This window comes from Canis lupus, chromosome 16, assembly GCF_048164855.1.
Source record: "Canis lupus baileyi chromosome 16, mCanLup2.hap1, whole genome shotgun sequence".
Taxonomy (NCBI): Eukaryota; Metazoa; Chordata; class Mammalia; order Carnivora; family Canidae; genus Canis; species Canis lupus.
In genome coordinates this window covers 58,000,066-58,014,567 of record NC_132853.1, presented here as the reverse complement: position 1 = coordinate 58,014,567, position 14,502 = coordinate 58,000,066, and the positions used below count along the sequence as shown (strand labels likewise).

The 14,502-nt window shown below is 40.2% G+C and overlaps 1 protein-coding gene across 6 annotated transcripts in view; it reads right to left on the bottom strand.

Moving 5' to 3' along the window:
- Nucleotides 1–14,502, bottom strand: part of TNRC6C (trinucleotide repeat containing adaptor 6C) — a 153,102-nt gene that overhangs the window by 34,868 nt on the left and 103,732 nt on the right. For all 6 annotated transcript variants that reach the window (XM_072781755.1, XM_072781752.1, XM_072781756.1 and 3 more), the window contains 4 exons: nt 8,823–9,038; nt 6,452–6,618; nt 3,507–3,587; nt 1,902–1,959 (listed from right to left, as the gene is read on the bottom strand). In XM_072781755.1, coding sequence (XP_072637856.1) covers nt 1,902–1,959; nt 3,507–3,587; nt 6,452–6,618; nt 8,823–9,038 — 522 coding nt within the window. The remainder of the gene's footprint in view (nt 1–1,901; nt 1,960–3,506; nt 3,588–6,451; nt 6,619–8,822; nt 9,039–14,502) is intronic.

Below are 14,502 nucleotides of genomic sequence, written 5' to 3'. Positions count from 1 at the left end.
GTTAGTTTTATGGCCTATCTCTATCTGGAGGGGTGCTGAGTTCGAGTCCCACATGTAGAGATTACTTACAAATAAAACCTTAAAAAAAAATAAAAAAAAACAAAACAAAAAACCAAAAACAAATAAAACCTTAAAAAAAAGGAGATCTATCCTGAAAAATGTTCCATGTGTGCTTGAAAAATATATATATTCTGCTGCTGTTGGATGAAATGATCTGTATCTGTATTTTAGGTCATCCATTTGCTCTAAAGTGTGGTTCAATTCAATTTTTCCTTATTGACTGTCTGGATGATCTATCAATTGTTGGTAGTGGGGTATCTGATTACCATAATAACTTTTTCCCTTATGATCTGTATGAATTATTTAATGTACTTTAGTGGTCAGGTGTTGAGAACGGATATATTTTTATAACTAGTACATCTTCTTGACATATTGACCCCTTTCATCATATAATCACCTTCTTTGACTTTTGTTATCCTTTTAGGCTTCAAGTCTATTTTGTCTGATATTGCGAATGGCTATGCTTGCCTTCTTTTTGTTTTTGTTTGCTTGGCATATCATCATTCATCCTTTCAACTTGAGCCTGTATGTGTCCTGGAGCTGCAATGACAGGACATTGTGATGCCCAGAGATCACAATGTTGGGACTCAGGGCTTCAATCTATCCAGCCACTCTGTGCCTTCTGATTGGTAAGTACAGTGCACTGACATTAAGAGAGAGTACTGACAGCGCACCTGGGTGGCACAGTTAAGTGTCTGACTCTTGATTTTGGCTCAGGTTATGATTTCATGGTCCTGGGATTGAGTTCCACATCAGGTCTGCACTCAGAGTGGTATCTGCTTGAGATTCTCTCTCTCTCTCCCCTTCCCGCTCATGCTTTCTATAATAAATCAATCAATCTTAAAAAAAGAGAGAGAGAGATTACTGACATTAAGAACTTACTGCTGCCCTTTTATCTTCTGCCTTCTGGTTCTTCTGTTCTTCCACTATTCGTTCTTCTGCCCCTGTCTACTTTCTACATTGGTGGTTTTCCACTTTCTGTGTTTGGTGTCTCCATTCTGGATTTTTGCTTTGTGGATACCATGAGGTTTACAGTAAACATCTCACAGATAGAACAGTCCTTCTCCTGCTGATAGCAGTTTCTCTTTGTTCCATCCTTTTACTCTTCCCCTTTTATATTTTTGATGTCACAAATGATCCCTTTTTGTGCCGTGATTTTGTTGTAGTAGTAGTCAAGTTGTAGTAGCCACAGTTATGATTACTCCTATTTTTCCTTTAACCTTTACATACTATTCTAAAACACAGTCATAGTTTTCTGATTCTGATTATTTATCACCATTAATTATTACTACTTTTAAAGCTCCAGAACAAGGGCTGCTTGTTCCTTGAGGTCAATCTCATCTCCCACCCAGAGTAAGTGCTCCACTGACATGGTGACATCTCTGTTGGCCCCTGAGGAGGCCCACTCTGGGGCCAGGTATGAAGAATGGGCTCAATCTGTGTCAAATGAAGTCCGGCCTGTAGTCCTAGAGCCTTTCTCCAAGAATGTTACTATGACTTCCCCGCAGAGTAGGTGGAAAAAAATTCATCTAGTTGTTGAAGTGCTAGGAAAAAAATGAAACAAAACAAAACAAAAACAAACAAGAAAACAAACAAAAAAACCCCAACCAACATGCCTCAATGTTGGGTCTGGCCATTTGTCCCAAGACCATCTATCTCCAGAGACTGGCTCTGGGGTCAGTATACGTCATGTAGTTACTACTTTGCTAAAGCCTGGTCCTGTCTACCCAGTACATATTCAACCATGAACCCAAGATTACAATGAAAAGCTTTGGAAATCCAAACTCCACACACTGGTACCTTTAAAAAAGTGTGCTGTTAGAGTGTATCATCTTACTTACTCATGGCCTGGTCAAGATTCATATTGTTACTCTTCAAGGCCTCTTCAGCTGGCTCTCTCTGTGTAGGTAAATAAAGTTTTGATTAGGATTACATTTTTATGATAACAAGCTAGTAAAGAGTTCTACCACTATTAGCTTAGAGAAATGATTACTGTTGACTTAATATTACTAGGTTTTGGAACTAGAAATACATCTCTTCATTGTTGAGGCTAGAGACAAAGGTCTTCTAAGTGAAAGGCACTTAGAACATGTATTGAATTGACTTTTAAAGGATTTGTATTCAACACTTTAAAAACCAAATGTACAGTGCCTGTGGAGTCTTGTCATTGATTCTTTACAAGTAGCAATGGTTCAGTAAAGATGAAATCCCCACCAGGACAGTTTCGGGAAAGTCACTGTAGAAGTTAGAGCACACAGCTTCATTTTCTACTTCATGGACTCTGGGCTTTGCTGTCAATTACTTTTCACCAAGAAATGTAAAAACAAATAAAAGCAAACAAGTAGATTCATTTTGACAATTATCCCTTTAATAGGAACACATGCGTGTCAGTGTATGCAAGCACCACAGTGGAAATAAGGACTCCTGGGCAGGACTCCAGTGTCCCGCCCGTCTTCTCATACGGGAAGAGGCTGAGCCTCCCCTGGGTCTGTGCTCTGCCCAGCATCAGAGGGCCAATGCCTAATGTGAAGTATATAGTTCTACACTGAGCCATTCTAGGACTCATTCCTTTTTCTTTTTTTAAAATTTTATTTATTTATTTATTTATTTATTTATTTATTTATTTATGATAGTCACACAGAGAGAGAGAGAGAGAGAGGCAGAGACACAGGCAGAGGGAGAAGCAGGCTCCATGCACCGGAAGCCTGACGTGGGATTCGATCCTGGGTCTCCAGGATCGCGCCCCGGGCCAAAGGCAGGTGCTAAACCGCTGCGCCACCCAGGGATCCCCTAGGACTCATTCCTTAGGGACATCCACAGTAGTCAAAAGATAAATATTTGCTTGAGTAATGATCTAGAAAGAAGACTTTTGAAGGGAAGACATAACAGACACAAGTGATATCCACACTATCCGAACTCTTATATTTGGTTTCAGGAACTGAACACATCATGACGCATTTTCAGAAGGTCACCCTGCAGTCTCAACTCTCCTTACCCATGACCTGAGACTCAGGAACTCAATAAGCTTGATTAGGATTCTTTTACTGGACACAGAGCTTTAGTAATGTGTCCAAATTTTCTCTGGTAATCTGTCAATCTACAGCATAAACTAATGAAAATTCACTTTTAATTATAAATTAGAAGAAAGTATGAAACTATGTAAGCCAATGCAAAGAACAATGACACAGCATGTTTTATTCCAGGAAAAGGCTCTCACACCTTACTTGACAGAAACGGTACGGATCCTTGCTGTAGTTGAAAGCAACGATCCCTAAACAGAAGAAGTGTTCATGTAAAAGGGGAATTTACAAGTCAGGCTGTATGAAAACTCTTCTCCCTCAAAAGTCTTCCTTCCTTGTTACGCATGACAAATATGGGCAGGACACAATCAGGGCCACATGTGGCAGCACACATGGAGGGTAGTAGTAAAATAAGACCCCAGTCACCGGGAAGCCCATGTCTGTGAGTTGTTTGATCAGCCGGTTCATGATCCAGGCCTCGTCCTGCTTGCCAGACGTTTTCATGCCCTAGAATGAAATGTGGGTCACAGTTGAATGCATTTCTTCTAGAAGTGGGAGATGCCTAAAATTCATAGTGATTTAAAAGTTAGAGCATCTTCCTGTATTAACATTGAACAATGCCATGTTCTAGAAAGTGCCCAACTCTGTTTTGTTTTTTTTTTTAATTTTTATTTTTTTCCAACTCTGTTTTGTGGCTAGTATTAGGAATGATTTAGGGTGCATTTCCAAGTTGGCATATGTGTGTAATGTATGGACTTTTAAAAAGCAGGAGAATTCTTTCTCTTCCCCGGAGAATTAATTTAGTTCATCACAAATACGTGCCACTTCCATTATTAAATAATCATAAGTGCTCCTTTGAACATGGCCCTATGCTAATACTATGTGAAGTTTGTGAAAAATTACATGTCTTCTGCCCTTTTATAAGCTTACTGTAAAAGATGACAAAATGCAGGGGGTGCCTTCTAACAGAATGAAAAGGCAACAAGATGAAAGGAACAACAAGCCTGTTAATTTTATTGACTTTTCACTGCCTGCAGCTCCTCAGGGTAGAGAAGAAAGTAAATGGGCAAACATCAGTGAGGGACAAGATGAAGAGAAGAAGGAGCAAGTGCAGGGCAGGGGCGGAGGAGGGGAGCGCAGGACAGAGGAGGAGGAGGGCTGAGCGGGGACGTTAACCATTTTCTCAGTTAATTTCCATCCTATCCTCACAACTACGAAGATTTAAACCATGCATTAACATGGTAGAAAAAACATCCTCCTCTAAAATGATTCTTCACAGTGCTTTTCAAAATTGAGCCTGCCGTTAACTACAGAATGTAGTATATGGAGTGATACTCAACTAACAGGCGCTCTTCCCTTGAGGAAGCAGCTTTTCTGGGAGGCCATGGGAATCACTGCTGTGCTGCCAGGGCCAGAGTTGCCAAGATGACACCATATTTTAATTTACCAATTTAACATTTCTGGTCCCATCATTAATCGGATTATTGGCCAGCCCGATAGTAAAAAGACTCCCTTTTGATGTCTGTAATCACTTTTACTCCTAATGAAGAGAGCTTTGATTTTAGTTTCTGGGTTCTGCTTACTGCTAATTGAATGCTTTGTTAAATGAATTTTTTTGAACAGACAATACCTTCAAAGAATTTGAAAGCAGGAAAAAAATATAAACCAAAGCATCTTCTTCCCACCCCATGCTCCAGCTGCTGAGTTCTTACTCTCCCTAGCAGGAAACCCTTCTTTGCACACATGCACAGGCGCACTGTTTTCTTCTTCACCCCACTAATGTACATTTTTTTTCACTAATGTACATTTGAATCATCATTTTATTTTACTACAAACATGCTGCAATATAGAGCTGTGTACAAATGCCATCTGCTGCACCCCTGACAAGTAGAAGTACCACATCGACATGCTGACATCTGTAATGTGGACAGATGATGTCAAGCTGCCCTGTGTGTGGATCACACTGGTTTACATTCCAACCAGCAACATGACGGTGTTGTTTTTCTTACAGCTTTGTCAACACAGCCTATTTATGAAATGTTTGGATTTCTGCTGGTCTGAGAGAAGAAAAGAAAGCTGGCATCTCTCAGTGTAGTTTTATTTTTTAAAAAGATTTTCTTTCTTTGAGTGAGCGTGTAGGGGTGGGGGATAGGATGGGTTGGAGCAGAGGGAGAGGGAGGAGCAGTCTCTGCTCTGAGCACAGAGCCTGACATGGGGCTCAATCCCAGGACTCTGAGATCACAACCTGAGCCGAAACCAAGTTGGACCCTGAGCCAATGGAGCCCGCCCCTGGTGCCCCTCTGTGTTGTTCTAAATTGCACTCTCTTTCCGTAACTCAGGCTGAACACCTTTTCATATGTGTGAGAGCTGTTTGCATTCGTTTTCCAGGGACCATCTATTTATATTCTTTGCTCATTTTTCTAGTGGGTTACTAACTGATTTTTTTAAAAAAAAATCCATTTTTAGAACCTTTCTTTCTGTATTTGGGAGATTGGCCTTCTCCATGATATGACAATTATTTTTTTCCAGCTTGTTATTTGTCTTTTGACTTTTTGGTTTTCTCTGTCATGCACAGTTTTCATGTTTATATACTGAAGCTTGTAAGTTGTTCACTTGATAGCTTTTAGATTTTAGTCACAGCTAGAAAGGTCACTTCCACTCCAAGAGTGTTTTTAAAATTCTTTCCCATTTTTATATTTCTATTTATCATACTTAAATTTGTGATCTACTTTGATTTTATCTTGGTGCATACATGAGTTGTGGATTTCAATTTTTTCCAGAAGACTGTTTGCTGCAAGACTTAGGTCTACCTTGGAACCTCAAGAGGATTCAGACTTAATAGTCTCAAGCCCAACCCCATTACCCACTCTTAAAGATTGAGGATTCTAAAGAAATTTTGTTTATATGGATTGTATTTATCAATATTTATTGTATTAGAAATTAAAACAGAAATTTTAAAATACTTTACTAATTTGTTTGAAAATTACAATAACAAACCCATTCTGTGTTAACATCAATATTCTTTTAAAGAGAAAATTACATTTTCTAAAACAAACTTAGTGAGAAGAGAGGCACTGCTGTGTACATGCTTTCCAATCTCTTTACTGTCTGGCTTCTTAGAAGCAGCTGGATTCTCACATTTGTCTCTGTCTTTGCTTTGCTGTGAAAACAACGCCATGTAGTCTCTGAAAAACTCCACCCTATCCTCAGGCAAGACCCCTGACAAAATCCCGGGGTCCTCCAGGGGCTCCCAGGGCACTCAGAGAACTCTCGTCTACTTGTCACCGCCAACAGGAGCTACCACCTCTACCCTGAAGTATTGTTAAGTATCATTGATTTTTAGAGTTTGTTTTCTTTAGTGTTGCACATACCTTTGGGAGTCCTTTTTTGGGGGCATTCCCCCAGGAACTGCAGGAGGAGGTGCTTTCTTGGGAAGCAGCATTGTTCCACATGCCCCCTTCTTCGTCTTCCCACTGACTGGTACCGAGGTTCATGTCGTCCCCACCACTGCCCCAGCCTTCTTGCATAGATTTTGAAGCTAGAAAGGGAGGAAACATGAACTTACCAAACTCACCTTTCCTAAAGTAGATAATGCCGTATTATAACGTCATTTGGAGGGAGGTGGGACAAAAGAAGGGACAAAAGGGGTGTATCGTAATCTACCTTTTTACTACTTTGTTTCGTCAAGACCTAAGAATTCAATTTCTTGGGCTTGTTATAGAATATATATGCAAATGTATATATATATTTTTTCTTCAAACTAGCTATTTGTAGTCTGAGCTGTTACAAACTCCATTAGAGGTCATTTTGAAGTAGGGACTCTCTAACAGTAAGTCCTGGGGGCTATAGGAGAAGGTGTCAATGTCTGCATGGTATGAAGTAGCCAGTAAAATGCAGAGTTCTGAAAAGTATCACTGTTCTCCATGTAGGTTTTGATTATACTTGGTCCAAGCCTTGGTCCAAGTATGAGGACTACTGCTCCTCCAGTGTGATCATACACAAGTCACCTGGGGATCACGAGAAATGTACAGGTCTGTGGCCAGGCCTGTTTCTGACAAGCTCCCAGGAGATACTCCCAGAATAACAAAATAGAGACAGCTGAGGCCATGGGCAGATGGAGCCACAGCTGACTATTGAGTTTTGATTTTAGGATATTATTTTTTCTACTTTGTGAAGAAACAAAGTGATTTTTGGTACAAAAGTTACTACCAATTTTCACTTCCTGGGAGAACCTGAAGAAGGTCAAAGATTAGGGGATAGTACAGTTATCTGGAGTCTGTAAGGCTATGAAGATACGATGCTTTTTGAAGGCAGACACGTATATAATAGTGCCTCCAAGGACAAACTATAAAGATAAATCTACCGCCTCAAGATGGCATGTGAATGAATCTAAGTACCTCCTTATCCTTTAGATCTGCAACAAGGTGTATGAATGGAATAAATAATCCAGCAGAATGGCAGATATACAGAGCACACTATCCAGGGTAGCAAAGTAATAAACACAAAACTAAAGCAAAATACAATAGCAAAAATATAAAACTAATAAAGTCACATTTTAAGATCTAAGACATTTAACGATATCCAAAGAAAATATGGTGCTTTCGCAGCCATGTGAACAACTGACCTTACTATTAGACTTAAATTACAATCTTAGGTTTATGCTAACGTCATATGTATTGCATTGCCAAATTTTCACATGCCACAGAGTTCCACTCAGCGAATGTAATCCAGACATCTGTGAGAATGGATGTTTCACAGGTGTCCTTACTACACTTCCAGAGAATGGGGGAGGACAATGTAACTCAATTTTTATTTTCTTTTCTTTTTAAAAAAAAAAGAAAGAAAGAAAAAAAAAGCATCAGCCTGGAGCACCCAAAGTAGAATTGTGCTCACAAGACATAGCGAGGAAAGAAGGGCTAACTGCTATGAAGTACTGTAGGTCTTAAAACCTACTCCCAGAAAGGAAAACTGGCATGCTTCCTCTCATCCAGCTGCTCAGGGAAGCAGCGAGTGGAAGCCGTGTAATGCGCAGGCGCAGGGCACCACTGCAGTGCAGGTGCTATTCCTCCTATCCACAGACAGGCCATGTTGTCTGGATTCTGGTAACCAACTTTTTTTTTTTTTTTTTAAAGGAGGGCATGGGCTTCTGTGAAGAGTTCCTTGTCCATGTACCAGAAGCAGCAAATATGTTAGTCTTAAAGCACAAATTAAATGAGGAAAGTGTCAGGACACAGAGGTTGAGCATCTGCCTTTGGCTCTGGGCGTGATCCCAGGTCTGGGGATTGAGTTCTGCATCGGGCTCCGTGCGAGGAGCCTGCTTCTCCCTCTGCCTGTGTTTCTGCCTCTCTCTCTGTGTCTCTCATGAATAAGTATATCTTTAAAAATAAAATGAGGAAAGTGTCCTAAAACATGAATTCTTTTTTTTTTTAAAGATTTTATTTATTTATTCAGAGAGAGAGAGAGAGGCAGAGACACAGGCAGAGGGAGAAGCAGGCATCACACAGAGAGCCCGACGTTGGGACTCGACCCAGGGTCTCCGGGATCAAGCCCTGGGCTGCAGGCGGCGCCAAACCGCTGTGCCACCAGGGCTGCCCTAAAACATGAATTCTTAAAGTTCAATGGAAAATCTCGGCCTCTCTTTGTCTCTCATGAATAAATAAAATCTTAAAAAAAAAAAAAAAGAAAAGTAAGTATCCACGTAAAATATCCTGACCCACTTCTCAAGCTCTGAGTGGGGCTTACCTGGTTTGCACAGGGCTGGGGCAGCGGTGGGGGCGCTGGCTCTCCCGAATGTCACTGGTGGCTCCGTGGGCTGGTCCCCCCATCCGCTACCGCTGCTGGGTGGCTTGCCCCATGCTGCGGTGCCGTTGTCAACCAGGGCAGAGGGGGAGGACGGCTCTCCCCAAGAGCTCTCAGCCTTTGAATGGACGTTAGGCATCTCTCCCCAGCCCGCTGAGACTGAACGGGACACCGACCGAGAGAGAACATAGTAAGAGTCAAGCAGAGAAATAAAAACAATTGTTTCAAGTTCAAAATAATTTCTAGATGATTTGTCTTTAGGATGGCTTTGGGGAAAGTAGAAAGGAGGTAGTATTACATCTAATTAGATTTGTTTCATTTTTTAAATTCCCAGTGTTTTCAATCCTGACCACTACCCACTTAAAATCGAGAGGCCCTTAAATATCGAAGACTACTGAACTCACAGTATCTGCAACGTGACAGGGTTTAAAGCAAGAGTTTAAAGCTCACATTTAAGAAGTTGCTTTTACACATCTAGTATTACATGTAACCTAGAAGGAATCTTCTGTTACATAATTCTCTTATAAGAAAAATTTACAAGTTATAAATATATGCTGTAAATCATTCTTGCTTATCTTTTGACTAACCATCAAAGACACAGATCAGGGCAAAGAAAACACGTATAGGGAAAGCATAACAGAAAATCTAGACGGCTCTCAGGCAGGACCTGGTGAGCTAAGAGGGAGCAGAGGCATTTGTCTTACAGGACTGGAAGAGACTGGAGGATTGGCAGGCAGACTGCAAGGGTCCTAGGAATGCTTCCTTCCCTCGTCTGACCAGTGCTATGGCCAGAGCATCCTGACCCAGGGGCTGGCACCTTGTAGGGTGCGCAAGGGAGTCCAGAAGGTCATGGTGTTGCTCTCAATGCACACAGGAGAGGTCATGGGACTAGGCAACAAGGAACATCTATCTCCCCAGTCTTTTTACACTTCAGCAAGAGAAACATTTTACATTACATGTGTAAACTTCATTTTCCCAAATCAACCCATACTTCACTTTGCTTTCGCCTAGAAGATTACTCAACACTAGTGATCACCATTGATAGCTTACATCAGTTGTAATTTTCATATGGACACAGTTTCTCAGAGATGGAAATGTGGACATTTTAAATACTGAAAGAAGAGAGAGCATAAAATACAAATAGTTAACCGTAAATTTTAAATTGTTTGGTTGTAACATGGATATTACCATCAATTATGAAATTTATTACTTTTCTGACTAAAAATAGTATGGAATCAGCTCCCTTGATGCTCTTTATTCTAATAAAATGCCGTAATATTAATAACAAAAGGCCATGAAACCTATGAAATCATTTTAAATTACAAGCTCCATGCTGAGCAATATATTATGTAAATCATTGCCAATAACAGGAAAGTTAGTCCTAACCAGTTATTGTCAGCAATTGCTAACTATAATACTCCCCTATAATTACACAGAAAACAATAATGTATATTGGGAGAAGTAGTTTTATAGATTTAAGGGACAAAATTAAATCAGGAAAATTAACATAGCTGACAAAAATTATGGATGTTTTAGGAAGATAAAATAATTTAGGTACTGCTAGAGACCCATCAGCTGTAAAAATACTGATAGACTGTAGGTAATAAATAACAAACTCACTTAAACTTTGTCATCCTTATATTTCCATTTTTTGAAAGGCAATACTATAAATTATTTAAGTAAGTCAAAACTAAGAATAAATATTAAGACTACAGTAATTATAGTAGATTGATTTTTAGAAAGATTTTTCAAATCCTGTTAAAGCAATGGAAATGACTACACAGCATTTCTATACACAAGGCAAATGATCTGCAAGCAGCATGTTTCAGAATCTTACAAATGGAAGAATAACTGTTTACCCAAAAACCAAGAGAACAATATTTCCTTTTTTGGGGGGGGAGGTTGAAAAAAGAAAGGAATTTATTTCAGTGATGCCAACACCAGGAAAATAGCAGACGAGTGTCTCAAAGACTACCTCCCTGACAACATTTCCATTTTAAGTTGATCTCTGGCAAGAATATAACTTACGGATAATGCTGAACATATGCATATCAGAACATGTGCACTGCAGGATACTTGAAAAGCCCTAGAAGAAGAGATGCTACAACCTTGAGGCATACCAGCTAATTTTGATTCAGAGCAAATACTTGGCGATAGAAAATAATTTCAAATATATACTACTAAAATAATCTCCACCATTTACTGCTTATTGTGTGAATTTTGATAAGTTTTTTGTTAATTTCACAGAGGTTCTTTAAAGATAGGCTTAATGAGGCAGGAAAAAAAATTCTATCTTACATTTAACATGTAACATTTTTTACATGGTCCCTCAAATGCTACTGCTTTTGATAAAATGTTTCTGAGGCCCGGGATCCAGGAATTCTTGTCTCTCTTCTCCAAATGAACAAATACAGTATTGAGACTAAAATAATAACAATGAAATGCCCCTCAGATATTTTATAAGTTTTCATTCAATTTTAAATACACTTTATCTATGAGAACAGAGAAAACAAAGTGCCTACGTGGTAGACACCCAAAAGATCAGTATAAAAACGAACCCTAGCAGTTCTAAGGCCAGGAAATAGAACTGACGTCAAGAGAATTGACCTGACCAATGATGCCCACCCGTCGTAAGCACACCAAAGTCCATGGATGGCGTTCTTTCTTTTGTGAAATAAATAAGAAATCAATTCTAGCTTGTTCCATGGATGCTACCTGTATAGTTTTATAAGTGATAGGCAGTCCTTGCTGGGAAGAAAGGTTTGGTCAGACAATGGCCAATCATAACTGAATGCAGGAAAGAGAAAAGCCTGACACTGCATTGAGGAAGCAACTGAGTGCCGGCTGGATACCCTGGCATTTTACATAATGACTTAAATATTAATGGGATGGGATTTTGTTCACACCAATGGCCTTTATGCTTAATGCACATTTATTATCATGCTTGGTTGGCTACTGGCTTATGGAAGGACAGAGCAGAACTAGGAGCTGCAGCAATAATTTACTTTTTCATATTTGAAATCAAGAGAGTATTACCTAGTGAAGCTTTCTACAGGAGTTTTTCTCAGATGATCAAGTATCCTACTTTTCAGAATGCCTTGTTTCATGAACATTTATTTGAAACTCAGGGGACTCTACAGAAGGGTTACAGATAAGGTCTTTTTACAAAAGCTGGCCCTGTGGCCTCAGCTATGTAGCAACTGTTCAGACAAGTTGCTTTTACCTTCCTTACGGGGTCTTCACAGAGGCTAGGTATTAGAAACATTTTTAAAATTATTTGAGTGCACTAATAGAGATTTTAAATCTGCTCTTTCTTATTGATATATGGGGGAGCGAAACTTATTTTTAATGGTCTCATTTATTCATTTTGAACTGAAGGTACCTACAGCGAAAACCTCTGGGTGTATCTCCACAACATGCACTAACAACCATCTCCTCCCACCTCTCCAGCCCGATACTTCCAATGCCCTGGTTCTTTTTCCACGCCAGCCCCACTTACCAAGTCTCCCAAAATATAGGAAAGTAAAAACACCCTAACCAAACACAACGCCCCCCAATCCCATATCCATAAAAAGCAGGCTGCTCAGATGACTCCTCTTAGTAACTACTGTGTGGTCCTTAAAATAGAATTACTCTGGTTGGAGAGGTCTGAGAAATCTATTTCTGAAGTTGTGGTGTGAGAACAGTTGAGCTCTTGGCACCATCTTGCCAATTTACTCTGTCTGCAGGTGACTCCATTTTTTGGTATGCATTTTTATACCAACGGATGATAAAGGAGCAAGGGAGCTGCTAGGACATTAAGTCTTATAGGAAGGACAATGTTGGCGACTTTCTGCGCTCTCCCTCCCCTGCGGGGCCGCGGAGCCTCACCGAGACCATGTCCCATTAAAAGCCTGTTTCAACCCTCCCCCCCCAAATAAAAAAAGGAAGGACAATGTTCTTCAGCTTCTGCTCTTAAGGAGACTTGGAGAAACAACATACATGTTTCATCAACCTAGGCAGAGAGGATTCCTTTTTTTCCCCCCAAAGATTTTATTTATTCAGAGAGAGAGAGAGAGAGAGAGAGAGGAAGAGACACGGGCAGAGGGAGAAGCAGGCTCCATGCAGGGAGCCCGACGTGAGACTCGATCCTGGGACTCCAGTATGATGCCCTGGGCTGAAGGCAGGCGCTAAACCACTGAGCCACCCAGGGATCCCCTAGGCAGAGGATTCCTAAACCCACTTTCTTCCAAGTTTTAGTTTATCAGATGGAGGATATGCCTCTTCCATGATTAACTCACACAATCTCTGCCTTTTGTTATAATATATGTGCCAGAAAACAAAGCGATAAAGCAAACATAGTATCAGTGACTAAAGTACCCAAATGCAAAGTTAAGTTTGCCTCTGGCTGGAGCCTTCTCTAACCTGCAGAGAGCAACTACAGTGAGTACCTTGGCACTGCTGTTGCAATGCCCACTGAAGGTGAGACATGTCTGAGAAGCTGGGGAGAACTGGTAGTAAAATGAATAAAAAAATATTCTGGAGTAAGGTCAACATTAGTAGTACAGTCCCAGCTTACTGACTGGTCTATGGCAGTGATGCTTTCACTTCCGGTCATCACTGGAAGACACAACCACACTATGCTGCTGGTTTAGCTCAGATCTAGTCTATAATGGCCTTCCTATTTGACTCTAAATTAATTGTATGTGATAGTGATCTCTCTACTCGGACCCTCCAGTCCCTTTTAAAGTATCTCTCTAAATGCTTCAGTGAAACCGGACAGAGTTCACCCTGAGATTCTCCCCCCATCTCATTGTTAGATTCAGAGCCTACAGTGAGGATCTGTTTTTCATCAAAAGTTATATTAGTTAATATTCAATGTTCTCCTGTGTCTAAAAACTGATTTTTTTAAGCACCAGAATATTTATTTCTAAGTGTTCTAATCAGGCTGGTTAGTATTTTTAGGATCCACTTTCATTCTCTTAGAAACATAAGTAAATGCTATGTTTGCACTTCCTCACTTTTGGCCACACCTCCAGTAACTGTCAAAATAACACACTGGTTCTCTAAGACTTTGATAGCTTCTTGCCACATTAGGGCACAAAAGTCAGCAGGTCCTGCAGGTCTGCCCCCAGTATGTCACTGGGGCAACATTAAGGAGCAGGTACTATGTCGTGTCATCCGACACAACTCGACACACACCATGTTAAGAACAGTCTCATGAGTTCTGCTCTGGCAGCTTACCATCTCTGATGAAAAGACAGATATAGGGACATTTTTCTAGCTTATTACTGTGTTCTATCTCCCAAATGGGTTTGCAGCAGGTCCAAAAAATCCAGTTTATGAAGCTATGCTGCATTTCTTAAATTACTATCTGTTTTCCTCAGGCTCATCAGAAAATGAATTGATATCAGTTTAACAAGAATGGGACAAAAATGACTGTCCTATGGCATTTACTTCTATAAAACCAGACACACACAAAAAATGTAATTAAGGAAACATATTTGGTAAGACAGAGATCAATAACCTTAGAGAACAGTCCTATTTTTTGTTTGAAGTAGGCTCTATGCTCAGCATGGAGCCCAACGTGGGGCCTGAATTGGATCCTGAGATCAAGACCTGAGCCGAAAACAAGAGTCAGATG